Source organism: Apodemus sylvaticus, chromosome 1, assembly GCF_947179515.1.
Source record: "Apodemus sylvaticus chromosome 1, mApoSyl1.1, whole genome shotgun sequence".
Classification (NCBI taxonomy): Eukaryota; Metazoa; Chordata; class Mammalia; order Rodentia; family Muridae; genus Apodemus; species Apodemus sylvaticus.
The window spans coordinates 108,867,048-108,884,153 of NC_067472.1; the positions used below are offsets into that span (position 1 = coordinate 108,867,048).

Genomic DNA, 17,106 nt, shown 5'->3' on the forward strand with positions numbered 1-17,106 from the left:
CTAGGTCACAGTTTATTACCATGCCATGCTTCAGATCTGTATTTTTTGACAGACTGATTTTTGGTCAAGGAGATATAGAAAAGATGCCAACAAATATATGGAACTGGTTACTAATTTTATTTGCATATGACAAGAAGAAATAGGAAGTGAGTACACTCCCAGACACCTGGCTTCTCAAAGTACAGAGGAACTTTCATAGAGATCATGGATGCAAAACTTTCTCAAGTGCCTTTCACCTTTAACATACCATGACTACCACATAAGAGGAAGTGAAGTCAGGTCACAATTATTTATAGTTAAAGATCCTACCTGTGAAGTCCTTAGTTAGAAAAATAGTATAGGAGCTAGAAATATGTGTCAGCTGGTATGATTGCACGTAGTTAAGCCTGTTGTCCTGAGTTCTATCCTAGGATCTAGGAGGCAGACTCTGAAGGGCTGTCCTTTGACAGCTGTAGCATGTGAATCATCTTCCTCCTTCCCCAAACACAGATAAATAGTTTCGAAAAAGAAAAAATAGTATAGATACAATTAATTAATATTATACTTATTTAACTAATGTGTAATAAGATTTATTGTTTAAAACAACGAAAAAACCCCATCATTTTTAAAACACTGTATTGGCTGATAGAATCTGAGGGGTACAAACTGTATAATTGGCTCAACAGACTTCCCTACTAAATAGCAAAGCTCAGAAGGGGACAAAAGCTAGTGTCCACTGAGCTGATTCTACTCTGTGTGAACACAAGGTCTATACTTTCTCATTTCTACAGTAACTGTGAAGCAGCTATTATCACTTCATTTTATAATCATGAAAAATAATTAATTAAGAGAGTGTGAGATAATTAATAATATTTGTATCAACTACCAGGCAATCTGAACTTTGAAACTCTGAAACCTATCTCCTTCTTTACCCAAAGATAAGAGTATAATCTGTCTTTTCTTCCCCTAAGAACAACAAAATGGTTAATAATATTGCTGATATTTTAGTAAGACCCTAAAACAGCACTATGTAGACATGTATGTAATTTGTCTACATTTGATGAGTCCTGAAAAAGAAAAAACCCAAACCAAAACAACTTGGCGGAAGTGAGTGTGACCATGACACAGCTGAAGCAGCTCAGGGCTCTGTAGTTCTTAGATAGCTAAGGCGTCACTTAAAGCTCTCAGTGCAAACACAGAGAACTGAACCATAGTGAATGAGAGCAGAGACTTCTGCCTGACCTATGTAGGAAGACCCTGATGCAATAAATGAACAAAAGCACAAGGAAGATTTTGGTTTACGGAGTTCTCGGCTCCATCTTAACTACAATACTAAGTTCATTTGCCAAGGCCTCATGTTTGGGGGGAGAGAGGAGTGATAAATGGATAACAATGCTATCTACCTCTCTAAGGGTTGTTATGATTACATGAAATAACAAAAAATGGTGAACACTATGCTAATACATAAGAACAGTAAGTAAATGGTAACCATTAGTTTTACTGTTTTTCATAGATTTCTAAGCCTCGTGTTCAGTTCTTAGCATTTGCTTACAGGGACATGGAATACAAGTAAGAATCCTTTCCATATGATTCAGAATAGGGCCACATCCTTACCACTGGTAGGCTTTAGTAAGTCCTGATCTGTAAAAAAAAAAAAAAAAAGAAAGAAAGAAAGAAAGAAAAATTGTGTCAATAGCAATAAAACATTAACCGACCACCAAACCTTTCTTCTGGGTATATATGCAGGGCCCTTTGTAAGGAAACAGACAGAGTCCTGTGTCCTGTGTACTCCAATCAGTGAGACAGAACTGAGGAGGGTTAGTTTTCAGAGAGACTTTCTATTAATAAGGTAATCAGTATGTAAGCAATGGCGTATTTTGAAACAAGGTGTAGGTAATAAATGCTGTAGAGTGAAAATAAGACTTGAAGGGACTGATCTGACACGAACTTCCTGACCGGGAAGGAAGTCAGGCAGGCAGTACTGGTCGAGGTCCCTGGAGGCACACACAGACAGCAAACACCTGGACATGACATTTATTCCATGACATTTACAACAATGTGCAATCTGAGGTTGCTTTCATAATAGTACTACAATTTGGCTTTTGTCTGGAGAAATGGGAGTAACATTTTAAGCTCTCCGGTCATTAAACTTAACTTCCATCCTTTAAAAAGGTTTTTAGGACCATATGTAAAATGGCAAGGACCACTGATGTTCTGACTTTCTAAAGTACAGAAAACGTGAGCTACAGCCACAGACAGATTCAAGAGACAGGAGCATATCTACTTCATTGAGAAGCAACACTGGATGCTATCAGATATTAGGTAAGCATTTACTGTTAAAAAGGTTTCCTGAAGAAAAGAAGCAAGTAAAGAAAATGAACAGATGAATCGTTCAACAAGTGAGGCTTCTTGTCATGTGATTTTTACTATGCTTAAAAATTTTTTTAGAGGAAGTTAAAATTCTTTCATCTAGAGATTCTGACCTTCTCTTTAATTCCACAACTTCCTTTCTTAACAGTGAGAGGCAGCAAGGCGGTGGACGTCTAATCAATAAAGGGAATCTTCCACGACACCCTCAGCTTCCCTCTCTTGGCGCCTCATCTAGTAGAATAGCCATGAAGGCTGGATTTGTGAGACTAAGTGACTCAAGACATTTACAGCTTGGGATCATGGGAAAGCATAAGCTTTCAAACATGGCTCCATTAGGAAAAGCTGGCTTTAAAAATGGCTTAAATTAGCCATTTAAATTACAGGATATATATATTTTTTAAAAAAATTCCTCCCCAAATGTGACAAAAAACCAGTACTATTGGAGAGAAGGGCTAACACAGACTTGAGAAAAGAATGTTTTGACACCTGGCACAGCAAAGGTGGAAATCAGAAAACAGGTTTATAACTGTGGCCAGTTTTGGAAGTCTTCATGGTTTTCTGAAGGATGATGAGTATACAGGAGTGAAAGTCAATTAGAAATGATTCCCCATTTTCTATCTCCAAAATGTTTCATGGATCTATGGATTCATTTTCCACATCTCAAAAAGTAAATTAAAACAGTTATTCAAACAGCAAAATCAGGACTGTGCAGAGTAGAGAACTCAAATAAAATACACTGCTAAATGCTAGCTTAGCATTTTTCCATCTTTCCTCTTTTCTTAGTTCAGTCTGTGTTTATGACCCAGTGGGATCGTGACATTCATAAAACCGAGTACACAAAAGGATACGAACGAGTAAGAGAAAAATGAGGGGAAGCTTTCAAGGCCTGGGAATATGGCTTTTATTGTTTTTAAAGACAGGGCCTTAAATTTTATATAATTGTTTGTGTCTGACCTGGAATACACTACGTAGACCAGGATGACCTTGAAACTTCAGAATGATCCTCCTGCTTCTGCTTTTAGTGCCAGACCCACAGACAAGCTGTTTTTCTTTTTCTGTTTGTTTGTTTGTTTATTGAGAGGGTTTCACTCTGTAGTTCAGGCTGGTCTGCAACCTGCCACATTCTCTCATCTCTGCCTCTTATTGAGATTATAAGCATGAACTACTACACTGCCAATAGGTCCAGTCTTCAAGAATAAGATACTCACAGATGGTAGGGCAAGTGGTATTGATCACTTGGAGCCTGAGCGAACGCCAGGCCAGTCAGGTGTGAGCAGGCCAAGTGCTTTGTTTGTGCAGGGACCACCTCTGAGGACCCACCCAGCTCCTTAAGTGTGTATCTTTTAGGTGTGACCAATACCTGGCTAGTCGCTGCTCTAGGATGTGGTACCGGTCCTCCCTGAGGCTACCTCCAAAGAGCTCCCCAACTCCAGGAACCAGAAGATCTACAGCAGCAACCTAAAGAAGAAACCAACCAATCATGAACAATACTGTACTTCCTAGAGATTCCAATGACACTCAAATTTTCAAGCAAATCGAACATTTTCTTGAAACAATTTTAAAATTAGTTGTTTGACTACTAGATTCTCATCCATTTTTTCTGTCCATGTTCTCTGTTTCTGTATCAAATTAGTACTATAATAATGCAGTAAGCTATGGGCAGAGTTCTTCTCCCTTACATTATTTGTGTGATAATCAAAAATTCAAGGAAAGTCTTGCAAGCTATACCCACCTTCAGGAACAAGGAGAAACAGCAGAGAAAAGAAAGACTTAAGTGAGTTCTGGCAAGCAGCCTTTGGATGGGATTAAAGGTCCCATGTGAAGAGGGCAGTACAGATTTCTGCACAATAAGATTTATGAGGAAGTAAAATCTAAAAACAACCTTTTAGGTTTATCTTGTGTATTGATTACTTTACTGACATGTACGTATGTGTGCCGTGTGGGCCTGGTGCATCCAGTGGCTGTAAGAGGGCACAATTGTGAGCCACCATGTGGATACTGGGCTCTGAACACATGTCTTTTATAAGAAGAAGTGGTTTTAGTCTCTGAGCCATCTCTCTAGCCCCCATTCTTTTTAAAAAAGAATCTGTATAACTTGGCTTGTCCAGAACTAGTTATACAGATTAGACTAATCTCAAAATTTGGCTTTGAACTTAGAGGTCATTTTGTCTCTACCTCACAAGTGCTGTGCTAGCGGGTGTAAACAACTATGCCTGGCTCTAAATTAAGTATTGTTTAGGGACAAAAGATTCACAGGAAGGTTGATCTACACTCCAGACTGGGAAAGGGCAAGGGGTGGAACTAGGTGACCAGCCGGTGCTCCTTTGACTACATCAGTCTGGTAACCATATATTTATATGTATGCGGCACTAGTTTCTTATCTTTTGACTAGCATTGAAGAGAACTTCTAAATTAATATAAAAGGTGTAGAATAGGTAAAGAACTTGTCACACATAAACTTGTTTGGTAAAGCTCATAAAATAACATCTGAGATACAATATAGTACATGTTTGAGGGGAAACAATCTGAAGTTGTAGCGTCTCCAAAGAAAGACATGAACTAGAAACAAGTGCACATTGGGTCTTCAATAAAAACTCATTTGAGTACTGCATATACATAAAGAGACAATAATTATACAATTATATATTTATAGTTTTGAGACAGGGTTATACTGTGCAGCTCTGGCTTGCCTGGAACTTACTATATAGACTGGGCTACTCCGCAACTCACAGCCATCCACCTGATTCTAGTTCTCAAATGCTGCTCCAAAGGCATGCACCACAATGTCTGGCCAATTTAACATTTTTGAGTTTTATAAATCTTCCTTAATACTAAACAAAACAAAAAGGTACCATCTTAAGAAAAATAGCATTAATAATTTCTTTTGAGATCATGGACTCAATTACTATCATAAGCTCAACATTAGAATAGAATTACTGTCCATATCCAATTCAAACCCTAATATTCTATAAATAAATAAGTACAAAATGATAAAAATGTGTTTTCTTTTTCATATCTTCATCATAAAATAAAATTAAAGTTATAAAGTATTAAAATCACGACCGGTAGGCAGATACAGTTAGACTTCAGCATGTTTTTAGGTTTTTTATACATGTAAAAAGAGTATCTCAGAGATTAAATTATATTTGTAAAATTCTAATTCCCCCACCCTATATTTTAAGGAAAAAAAAACTCATGCCAGTAAAGTCACTTTATGTATTTTAAATGTCTCAACAGCTGCATAGTTTATTGTTTAGAAGCATAATTGTTGCCAGATGTGGTGGCACACACCTTGTAATGTCAGCATACAGAAAGAGGAGACAGAGGACCCCTGTACCTAGCTCACTAGTTGGACTACTTAAATCTATAGCTGTGGGCGCTCAAAAGCCATGACTGAAACCCTCACGAACACGAGGGGGAGTGAGACTGAGCATGCCCACTGTCAGCCTCTGGCCTCTACATGCACACAGCTCACAAGTACACGACCAACCTGCTCCCAACCTCCCCACATACAAAACTGAATATACACAGAAGCAAGACACACACACACACACACACACATACACACACGCACGGTTTGAGGAGGGCTTCAACTCCTGATCCGAGGGCTGGAGCTGCAGCTGTGCACACTATATCTGTACTCAGTGTTGAGGAACGCCGCATGCCTGGCAAGCACTCAGCTCTCTGAGAGTGTATAACTCTGCTGGACATTATGTGTACAATTTGTTATTCTATGACTAATGAAAGCAAAACTTTCTTTTGTTTTGTTTTTCCTGTTGGGGAATTGAATGTGGGCCTTGTGCATTTACTTTATAACTCTTCTTGCTACATTCTAAAAGTGAAAAAAATTTAATTTTTGTATGTTACAGGTATCAAGAATTGTTTATTAATTGAAGTACAAATTAGAACAAGGAATTATCTGTTTTTTTCAGTTCCTTATCTTGATAAAAAAGTAAAAGACATAAGCAGCATGAAAGAGAACTGATACAGCAATGCACTCACACACCTGAGACAATGGTTGCAGGTCAGTACTTTGGCCACAGATGACTGAGACTCCAACATGCCATATCCCAAGTCAGCAATGACAACTTTAGCGACTGGTCTTACAGAACAGTCAAAGACACAAGAAAGATTAACATGGAGGACCTTAAAATTGCATCAATTCCAGTAAATAAATTTCAAGTGTGATCATCAAGAGACTCTTAAATATATTTTAGGCATGGAAAAAAGATGGTTATAAACATAATAAAATTGTTAATGGAGTTCCATTCTTATAGGAATATAGATTTAAAGGTTTTATTTTTATTTTCTTACTTTTTACAATGAAGGTGTTACACTTGTCAAGAAAAAATAGAAAAAACTTTTAATGGAGGAAAATGACAGTGTGCTACTTGAGTTTGTAGTCTTTAATTACTAGTGGTGCCTATTTGTTTTAAATTTATCTTATGTGTAAGTGTTTTGCTTGCACGTATGTATGTGCACCACTGCATGTCTGGTGCCAGCAGAGGTTAGAACAAGTCAGTGGATCTCCTGGGACTGAAGTTATGGATGGTTGTGGGCTGCCAGGTGGGTGCTGGGAATTGAACCTGTGTCTTCTGCAATAACAACTTCTCTTAACCCCTTAGCAACTATTTCTACTTTAGAAAGCTTATCTGCAATCTGTATTACCCTGTGACTTAATTCTTTAGGTGCTTTTTTAAAACATCTATTTTGCATGGGTATGGATATGCATGCATGTGTGGGGCTACATGCCCCAGAGTGTGCACAAGGAGCTCAAGGGGCAGCTATCAAGAGCTGGGTTTCTGTTACCATCTTGTGGGTTCTAGGAATCAACCAGGTGGTTATGGTTGGAAGCAAAAGCCTTAGCCACTGAGCCAGCATGGTGGCTTTGACCTCGACCTTGACCTCGAACTGCCTCCACCTTCCAAGTTCTGGGATTAAGTCTTGCATCCCCATACCTAATTTATGTGGTGCTAAAGACTGAAGACAGGATTCTGTGCATGCTTTAGCAGTTTACCAATTTAACCTGAAAAGTTTGTTCTCAACTTTAATCTAGAGTTTTACATTTAGATTATGGGCAATTATGTTTGGAAGAAAACAGTTAACCAAGTGAGTCTCTGGCCTTTGCCATTCTGTATTGCTCTGAAAAGATGGATATATCTAAATATCCTATTACTTGAAAGGATTAAACTGGGGGAAATTCTAGGAAGAAGTCTGGCAATAGTCCCTTGTTATATTGCAAGAACATACAAAAATTAATAACCCAAATTGAAAAAGTAACTGTGTCCAAACACACGAGAAGCACCCGTGCAGGCGGGAGAGTGGGCAGAGCGAGAAGCCCCAGCTGGCTGCTCCACTTCTCCACGGATGTACAACCACACAGCCGTACAACCACACAAACATACAACCACACGGACATACAACCACATGGCGTGCAACCACACGGCGGTCCCTGGTTGGTTTGGATGCAAATAGAACTAAAACAAATAGAAAATGTACTTCTGGGATCTTAGCACTTTTTGAAAAACTAATTATAGTAATTCTGGACTTAGTTTTTTGTTTTATAATTCTAAGTTTTTAAAGAAGCATAGAGAACTAACACTCATCTTTGACTGCACACCTCTCAATATGTGAGTTCACTGGAGAGTTCACTGTGACCACAGCACTCCTTCGGCATTCTGGGTGTTTTTTATTTATCTGTTACATACAATGCTTGCAGTAGCTACCTTTAGCCTTTACTCTTATTTGTATATGTCTCCCATACAGGGCCAAAGGGCATAGCATCCTCTGGAGCTCCAGGCAGTGAGTCACCTACTGTGGCTGCTAAGAACTGAAGCTGGACTCTCTGTAAGCGCAGCAAGCTCTCTTAGTCATTGAGCCAGCTCCTCAGCTCCCTGAATCACCTTTAAAACTTACATCATGGTATCATACTTAGGCGTACTTAAAAAAGTCTCATACTGTCTTAATTACAAGGATATATAACTGCCTATGTTCAACTACTTCTGCATTAACTATTATAAAACTGAGGTGACAGAGGCTATATTAGAATAAGCTAGAAGTAGGCTATAATCATAAAACTCCATGGTTTTTCAAGTTTCAGTATTAGTAACACCTTTGGCTAGATAATTTTTAGTTTTAAGGGCCTGAAGAATTTTAGGTGCAACTTAGGATCTCTATGCACTCTCAGACCATTGTAAGATACTTAACAGCACGATTGGCTTCCAATCACTAGATGTCAGATATACTACTAGCCGAGTGTGTCAAACCTAAGTGCCTCCAGGCATTGGAAATGTCATCAAGGGACTAAAGAAAGGAGGGCATATCAATCCAAACTAAAAATGACCAGCTTATGGGCTGTCAAGTAAAAGGTGCTTGTTGCTAAGCATACCGACCTCAGTTGGATCCAGAATCTACACAGTGGAAGGAAAGAACTAATCTCACCAAGTTGCTCTTTGACATCCACATATGTGCCATGGCACGAGTGTTTCATAATACACACATTCCTATGCATGCATATATATATATATATATATATGTGTGTGTGTGTGTGTGTGTGTATACAAACACACACACTTATATACATATATAAACTAGTTATATACACATATATAAAACTAGTTTATAATGAATCTGCCTATACACATACGTGTATATATAAAAAATAAATGTAAAAAAAAAAAGCCTACAAGTTTACAATGAATCTGCCCTTTTAAACTGCCCTGGAGTTTGAGAGGAAAGTGTCTTTTAAAAGTTTTGGAGCAGACAGTAAAAAAATAATTTAGAAATCTATTAAAAACATATGTGAAAAAATGTCACTTCTGTTCATAATCCTTTGGCTAATGCAATTCCACAAGCTCATGTCAACAGGGTGGGAAAGGGTAATACACACTGAGGGAGAAGCAGAAACTTCTGTACAGCAAGAGTGCACTGCACTGTTCGTTCCTCATCTACCGGGTCTCTTTCACTTGTATTGTTCCAACAAGTTCTTCACTATCTATTACAATGAAGGACAGAATAGTTATTCTCTTATTTTCCTCCTTGAGACGACAAGAAAAATACAAAGTATCACAAATAATCACAGTTCAGAAGTACTGATATCAAATGACCACAAACAGTCCTCACAACTATTTGCGATGTGCCACCTGTAAAGGGGACTCTGAAACTAGCCTGTTAGCACCTCCCATCTGCGCAGTCAGCTGCTGCATGCCCAGCGGTGGACACAACTAGACTTTGGCGCTATGCCTTAAACCGCTAGAGCAGTGGCTCTCAACCTGTGGGTAAGAGGTTACATAGCAGGCATCCTGCATATCAGATATTTACATTATGATATTTATATAACTCATAACAATAGAAAATTACAGTTATGAAGTAGCGAAAAAATATTTTGAGTGGGAGTCACGACAACATGAGAACCTGTATTACAGGGTCACGGAATGAGGATGGTTGGGAGCCACTGAGCAACACACAGCATATCATCAGAAGCTGCAAAATTTGAAAATTCCCTTCAAAAAATATCTGTATCTTTTAATTATGAGGCACACTTCTTTCTTTCTCTTTTTGTTTGTTTGTTTGTTTGCTTGCTTGCTTTTTGGATTTGGTTTTTCCGAGACAGGGTTTCTCTGTGGAGCCCTGGCTGTCCTGGAACTCACTCTGTAGACCAGGCTGGCCTCGAACTCAGAAATCTGCCTGCCTCTGCCTCCCAGAGTGCTGGGATTACAGGCGTGCGCCACCACCGCCCGGCCAGTTATTTATTTCTACTTGTAAATTTCATTATGACTACTGAACAACAAATGAATGATACAGGAACCCTTGGTGCTCTCTGTTAGTCTTTTTCTTAGGATTTATTAAATCATAGGCAAAATTTAGCCCATGACCTTGTATTAATAATCATTTGTACTTTAAAGAAGAAAATAAATTCTGAGAGAACAGAATACAGGATCAGAACACAAAACACTAGTGTAGATCTGGTAGTTCTGGAATCAGAAATTGGAGCTAACCATCTCATTAAAATGTGTTGCAGAGAAAACTTTCTTAATTCAAAGATGACCAAGTTTGGGTCCTTTAAGTATGAATCTCCACTGTGTTTCTTTGAAGTCTGGAAATTTTTTCTTTTTATTAAATGCATTTATTTATTCACTTTACAACTCAACATCAGTCCATCCTTTCCTCCCAGTACTCCCTCAAGTAAGTCTTCCCCCCAATCCCCTTAGAAGGGGAAGCCCCTCTGGGTGTCAACCCCCCCACAGCCCCATCCTACTCCCCCACTATCCCCACCCCCTCACACACATCAAGTTGCTGCAGTACTAGGCACATCCTCTCTTACTGAGGCCAGACAAAGGGTGCGGGATGCAAAGGTATGCAGGCAGGCAGCAGGCAGGCAGGCAGGCAGGATGCAAAGGCAGGCAGGCAGGCAGGATGCAAAGGCAGGCAGGCAGGCAGGATGTGAAGGCAGGCACGCAGGCAGGCAGGCAGCAGGCAGGCAGGCAGGAGGCAGGCAGGCAGGCAGGCAGGCAGTAGGCAGCAGGCAGGCAGGCAGCAGGCAGGGCAGGCAGGCAGGCAGCAGGCAGGCAGGCAGGCAGGCAGCAGGCAGGCAGGCAGGCAGCAGGCAGGGCAGGTAGGCAGCAGGCAGGCAGGCAGGCAGCAGGCAGGCAGGCAGACAGGTAGGCAGGCAGGCAGGCAGCAGGCAGTAGGCAGACAGGCAGGCAGGCAGGCAGGCAGCAGGCAGTAGGCAGACAGGTAGGCAGGCAGGCAGGCAGCAGGCAGGCAGGCAGGCAGGCAGGCAGGCAGTAGGCAGCAGGCAGGCAGGCAGGCAGGCAGGCAGGTAGCAGGCAGGGCAGGCAGGCAGGCAGGCAGCAGGCAGGCAGGCAGGCAGCAGGCAGGGCAGGCAGGCAGCAGGCAGCAGGCAGGCAGGCAGGCAGTAGGCAGACAGGTAGGCAGGCAGGCAGGCAGCAGGCAGTAGGCAGGCAGGCAGGCAGGCAGCAGGCAGCAGGCAGGCAGGCAGGCAGGCAGGCAGTAGGCAGACAGGCAGGCAGCAGTCAGGCATGCAGGCAGGCAGCAGGCAGTAGGCAGACAGGCAGGCAGGCAGGCAGGCAGGCTGGCTGGCTGACTCAAAGACAGCCCCTGCTCTAGTTGCTCTGGGACACACATGAAGACCAAGCTGCACATCTGATACTTATGTGCAGGGGAACTAGGTCCAGCCTGTGCTTACTCTTTGGTTGGTGATTCAGTCTCTGAGAGCCCCCAGTGGTCCAGGTTAGTTGACTCTGTTGGTCTTCCTGTGGAGTCTCTGTCCTCTTTGGGTCCCTCAATCTTTCTCCCAACTCTTCTCTAAGACTCCCTGAGCTCCATCTTCTGTTTGGGTGTGAGTCTCTGCATCTCTTTCCTTTGGCTGTGGAGTGGAGTCTCTCAGAGGGCAGCTAGGTTGCTGTCATGCGTGTGCTTTTGGATCTGGGTTACCTCACTTATTTTCTAGATCCATCCATTTGCCTGTGAAATTCATGATGTCCTTATTTTTAATGCACTCTGGAAATTTTAATAGTGGAAGCACTTTGGCTCTGCTGCCCATTTATTCTCCTGCTAAGGAAATACCAGAGGCCACAGGTAACTCTCCTAGCTTAAACAAACCTGCTTCATCCTGTACATCTTTAGGTCCAGAATGCTTCCTGGCCCATCTTCCTCCATGGGTATGAGTTTTGATTCTGTTTAAGCTACACAGCTGCAGCAGCAAGCTGTCTCGAAATAGTTCATGCTGGTATTCAAGCTGAGTAAACCCTGGTTTCTATTTATGATGTTCCCTTCTACCTCTGACTCTTAGATTCCAATTAGATTCACATAAAACTTAAATTTTCAATTAAAAATAATAGGGTAAACAGGAACACAAAGCCTTGTTGTATGACCCTTCTATGCTATGTTCACGAAAGGGAAAAGTTTAATGTCCTTTCTTCTGTTGTTCCTGGAAAGAAGGTAGAATGAGAAAATATCCTCCAGACGCCACGGCTAGAAGATGCAGATGGGCTGGCAGGCAGCAGGGGCTGAAGTTAGTTATGTCTTATGAATCCTGAATCAGTTTCATTACTTGTGCTAAACAAGCAGAGTTTTATAGCTTACAAAGATACTAATGGTTTCAAAGGAATGGAATTTTCACCTTGTCCCAAAATATGCTTCCATTCCCTCAAGGCCAAGGTAATTACCATACTTCTCTTTTCTTTGGGGAGTTCTAAATTTCAAGCTAGTCAGCAGAAACCAGCTGACATACATAAACATACAAGTTATCTGAGATCTTCCTCTTAGAGAAAGGAAATGATTTCTGTAAACACCTCCTTTAGAATTAAAAGTCCAACTTCTGGGAACCACCCGAGACTCATCCTTAGTCCTCAGTTCAGTTCAAAGACCATCACTAGTTCTTTAGAATAGTGTGTGTGTGTCTGTGTGCATGCATGCATGTGTGAGTGTGTGTGTCTGTGGTGTGTGTGTGTGTGTGTGTGTGACTAAGAGTTGTTTTTTTCTTCCTTCCACTCAGCTTGGCAGGCTTAGGTGGCAAGTACCTTTACCCACTGAGCCACCTCCACGGTACCTCTGCTGTTGTAGTTTGCAAAGCTAAGTGAACATTTTTATAAATATTAGTTCTTCCGACTTTCACAAACCATTTGCAGTGATAAAAGAACAGCATTCACCACTGAAGCAAAATTACTTAAAATATAACATTATGTATAAAAGTATACAAATAAATTGCATAGTTCTATTAACTTTTATAAAATGAGCACACTGAGTCATTTTTTCCTACAAAGGTAGATCAAAAAGCAACTTAAGACTAACACTCCAAAAAGCCTTTCTGTGCCTTCTTTTTGTTTTCACCCCCACAAAGAATTATGTCATTCTTGACTACAATCATACATGAAGCTGCTTTTTTTGAACTCTGTATGAACAGCAGAGTTCTGGAGTTTGGATCCTTGCTCTGTGAGCTGCCTTTGTGGGATTCTCATGCTGGCATTGTCTTCTTCACTCTGCTGGGCTATGTGCAAGCTATTGTGATGCAGTTCATTAGTCTCAGTCAATTCATTAACTACTTCTTGACTGATTTATTTTTTATTTTCATTACTATGTCCTGTCTCATAATACTCAGTCATGTTATGAGAGTTGAATATGGTTTCTGCCTCCCAAGGGTCTGAATAAAGATTTGATCCACTGATGCTACTGGAAGAAGCAGAGGGTCGTCAATTCACAGAAGTATATTGCAAGTATTTCCCCAGTGACTTCTGTAATAGTTCTCCCTAGAATGCGGACAGAAAGTTGGAACAGTACTGGGCCAGGTCTTGAGGTTTCAGGGGAACAAGGACTCAATCAGGAACTGCAGTGGCTGGAGGGCATTTGTGCTATATTCTGGCAAAGAACATGACTGCATTCTGCCTATGTCCTGAGAATGCATACAGAGCTGAATTTTAAAGTGATGGATTAATATCTTTGGCAGAGGAAATTTCAAGATAGCACAGCAATCAGGCTGTGGTATGACTGCTCACCAGTCATACTTAGATCTACAGGGAGGAAAAGCACGAAGTGGAATATAAACACGTGACAGTGTGGAGTTGGTGAAGAAAAGTGAGTGGACAGGTTTAAGCTGCAGACAGCAGCAATGAGCACTCCGATGCATCTGCAATTGCTGAAGAGAAGCCTTACCCTCTGCTTCCTGACTGTGGATGAAAGGAGAACAGCAGCCCCCACTGTAGCCGTTATAAATTCACCACTATGGAATGTGGTCTCTCAAAGTATAAGCAACACAAACCCTATCTTATCCAAGTTGCTGTTTGTCACACGTTTTGTGACAGCAATGAGAAAATTAACTGACATTGTCCTACTCCTGCAAGATGGGCTTAGTTATTTAAATGAGATGATATAAGTCATTCCTTTTCTCTGAACAACTCTCTTTGTTGTTCTCATAATAGTACAGCTTCCTTTTTTTTAATGACTTATTTTATGTGCACAAGTGTGTCTGAGTGAGGGTGAGGGAACTGGAGTGATAGGCAGTTGTGAGCTGTCATGTGGGAGATGGGAATTGAACCTGGGCCCTCTGGAACAGCGGTCAGTGTTCTTAATCTCTGAGTCATATCTCTAGCCTGCAGAGCAACTTCCTTTACTGTCCTATCTTACCTAAAGGCTTAGAAGACATCTGCATTCTCTTTACGTTTATTGCTTTAACTAAACTCATTGTTTATAAGGAAATGACAAGATTGAAATGGAGAAACAGAACAGTAATAAAAGTTTACAAATCTATCAAACATATATCAAAGTTTCAAATTTCTCTCTCTTGATATATACCTATCTTTACAATCCAAAGGACACCAATCATTACAAAGAACCTGAAAGCAATCTGAGATAGGCTGCAGTGCATAGTTCTATTTGATAAAGATTGCCAGGAAAATCATTAGTCCTAAGTAAAATTAGCAATATCTTCACTATTTCTATTGATTCAAGGACCAAGTTATTTTGACATAGTTCAGTTCATTAGGCTAGGGAAATTCACTAGATAGCCTTTGGTTGCTTGTCCAAGTGCCTTCACAGTATATACTTCACTGAATGCCCATTGATGTTTCATCATTTCTGATGTAATACTAAAACATATTAACAGAAGTACTACTGGCACGACACTGAGAATCGTAACACTACATAGTGGTCCTGATCTATCTCCTTCAGAACTGCTGGGTTGTTACTTTTTCCTAGTCACATTTGGAAGTTATGAATGAATATTCCCTGAGAAGCCATTCATATAGGTGCATATTTTCAATTTGCATTTAGGGTATTTGATCAGTGTTCCAGACCCAAGAGCACATGGTATTTTCTATGTTTCCTTAGAGTCATTATATTAGGCTTTCAAATGACACAATTATACATTGTAACTTATGCGTTATTTTTACATATACTGGTAAAGAAAAACAGGTGACATGAAATCAGAAGCTTAGAGATGCACCTCAGAGGTCTAAACCAATTCTCTGACTGTAAGGAGGGAGATACTAAGGCCTGCAGAGGCTTGTAAAAGGTCATATAGATAAGTTGTAAGAGTGTTAAGAGTTCAGACCTCCAGTTCTCAATCTAGTGTGCTTTTTATTATCGCAGTCTGTATATCTTCACATTATTGGAGTGGATAGAAGAAAATAAATGAACAACACCTTACTGTGGAATCACCAGTTTTCTATTACTCCAGCCCAAAGTTTTAAAGACAGGTTAAATATTCTCTATCCTTATCTTTCACTTGCTTGGAGAAAACCCCATTGAAATACCTCTATTTTACCGGTTTTTGTTTGTTTGTTTGATTTTCTGTGTGGGGGTTGGGGCAGGGAGAGTGAGATGTGCTTTTACTCTACAGACAAGGCTGGTCTGGAACTACGTGGTCCAGGCTAGCTTCCAACTCAGGGAAGTCTTCTGCATGAGCAAGCCAGCTCATGCAGAATTCACAATTATTTTACTGTTTAAGATTTCACTGAATCTTGTAGTTTGCTCTCCATTGTTGTGATAAATACTATGATGAAAGGCACTATGGAGAGGAAAGGGTTTACTTCATCTTACCTTTCCAGGTCACAGTGGATAACTGAAAGACGGCAGGGCAGTGGCAGGGAACATGGAGGAGAGCTGCTTATGGCTTGCTCCCTAGCCTCTGCTCAGCCAGCTTTTCTTTGTTCTTTTACTCCTGTCTCCTGTGTTGTTTATTTTTTATGGGTATGGGTGTTTATTCTACATGTGTACCTAGTGCTGGCGGAGGCCAGGAGAAGCATTGGATCCCCTGGGGCTGGAGGTGTAGACAGTCGTGAGCTGCCATTTGGGTGCTAGGAATTGAACATGGGTCCTCTAAGAGCAGCTAGTGCTTTTAATAACCGAGCCCAGTCCAGACAGAGTTTTTAAACTGCCTAGGATCCCTTGCCTAGAGATGGTATTTTACAGTAGACTGGACCTGCCCATATCAATTAGCAATCAAGAAATGCCCACAGGTATGCCCAGAGGCTAATATAATGGAAGCAATCCCCTGATGGGGACTTTCCCCAGATAACCATGGGCTGTCTAGATGACAGCTAAAGCTAACTAGGAGAAATTTCTTGCATAAACTCTGGCAAACCTTCCCCAAACTGAAAGAAATAGAAATAAAGTATTTATTCATATGTCCAAAGGTTTGTACATTCACGACTCAAGTTTTTTTTAGGAGTAGAAACAGTCACTTTTTGCAGGGGAAAAAAAAGAGTTTGGTAATATAAATGCTACTATCTATGACTAATGTAAATATCTTAGTTAAATGATGTTCAAATAATATGGTAATGAGAAGCTATATGCTATAGTACTTCAAAAACTATGTAAATACACTAAAGTCTCATTACAGTGCTTTTATGATCTAAGGCATTGTCAAAGAGACTGCTGGCCTCCTAGAATGTACAAAGGTAAGAAGGACACATAAGAGCAATACTCTGTCTCTTCAGGACTCAGGTGACAGCACAGCAATACATACACATGAAACCTGGGCATTACAGTGTCACGCACATGGACACTGGTGGTCATGGTGTCACACACAGACACCAGCCATTACAGTATTTTTCACAATAAAGTTATCACAAGTTAAAATGGAAGAGAGACAACCATACTTATTAATTTCCTGCTACTCCAAACAGTAATTCACACTTTTCATACATTACTAATCCTCAGGCCTAGACAGTCTCAGTCCCATCTAGAACCCTGACTGAAACATTTTGAAAGATCCAACTAGAACTTCCCAGCTGGGTC

At 40.6% G+C, this 17,106-nt stretch overlaps 1 protein-coding gene and 1 long non-coding RNA gene across 5 annotated transcripts in view; one reads left to right on the forward strand and one right to left on the reverse strand.

Moving 5' to 3' along the window:
- The window catches only part of LOC127665898 (uncharacterized), a 56,119-nt gene that overhangs the window by 20,289 nt on the left and 18,724 nt on the right, over positions 1–17,106 (forward strand). The window lies entirely within an intron of this gene.
- Positions 1–17,106, reverse strand: part of Nars2 (asparaginyl-tRNA synthetase 2, mitochondrial) — a 113,653-nt gene that overhangs the window by 7,773 nt on the left and 88,774 nt on the right. For 2 of the 4 annotated variants that reach the window (XM_052158485.1, XM_052158509.1), the window contains 2 exons: positions 3,710–3,807; positions 1,594–1,620 (listed from right to left, as the gene is read on the reverse strand). In XM_052158485.1, coding sequence (XP_052014445.1) covers positions 1,594–1,620; positions 3,710–3,807 — 125 coding nt within the window. Of the gene's footprint in view, positions 1–1,593; positions 1,621–3,709; positions 3,808–17,106 lie in introns of those variants that run through there. The other 2 variants (XM_052158492.1, XM_052158501.1) reach the window with 2 other exon arrangements.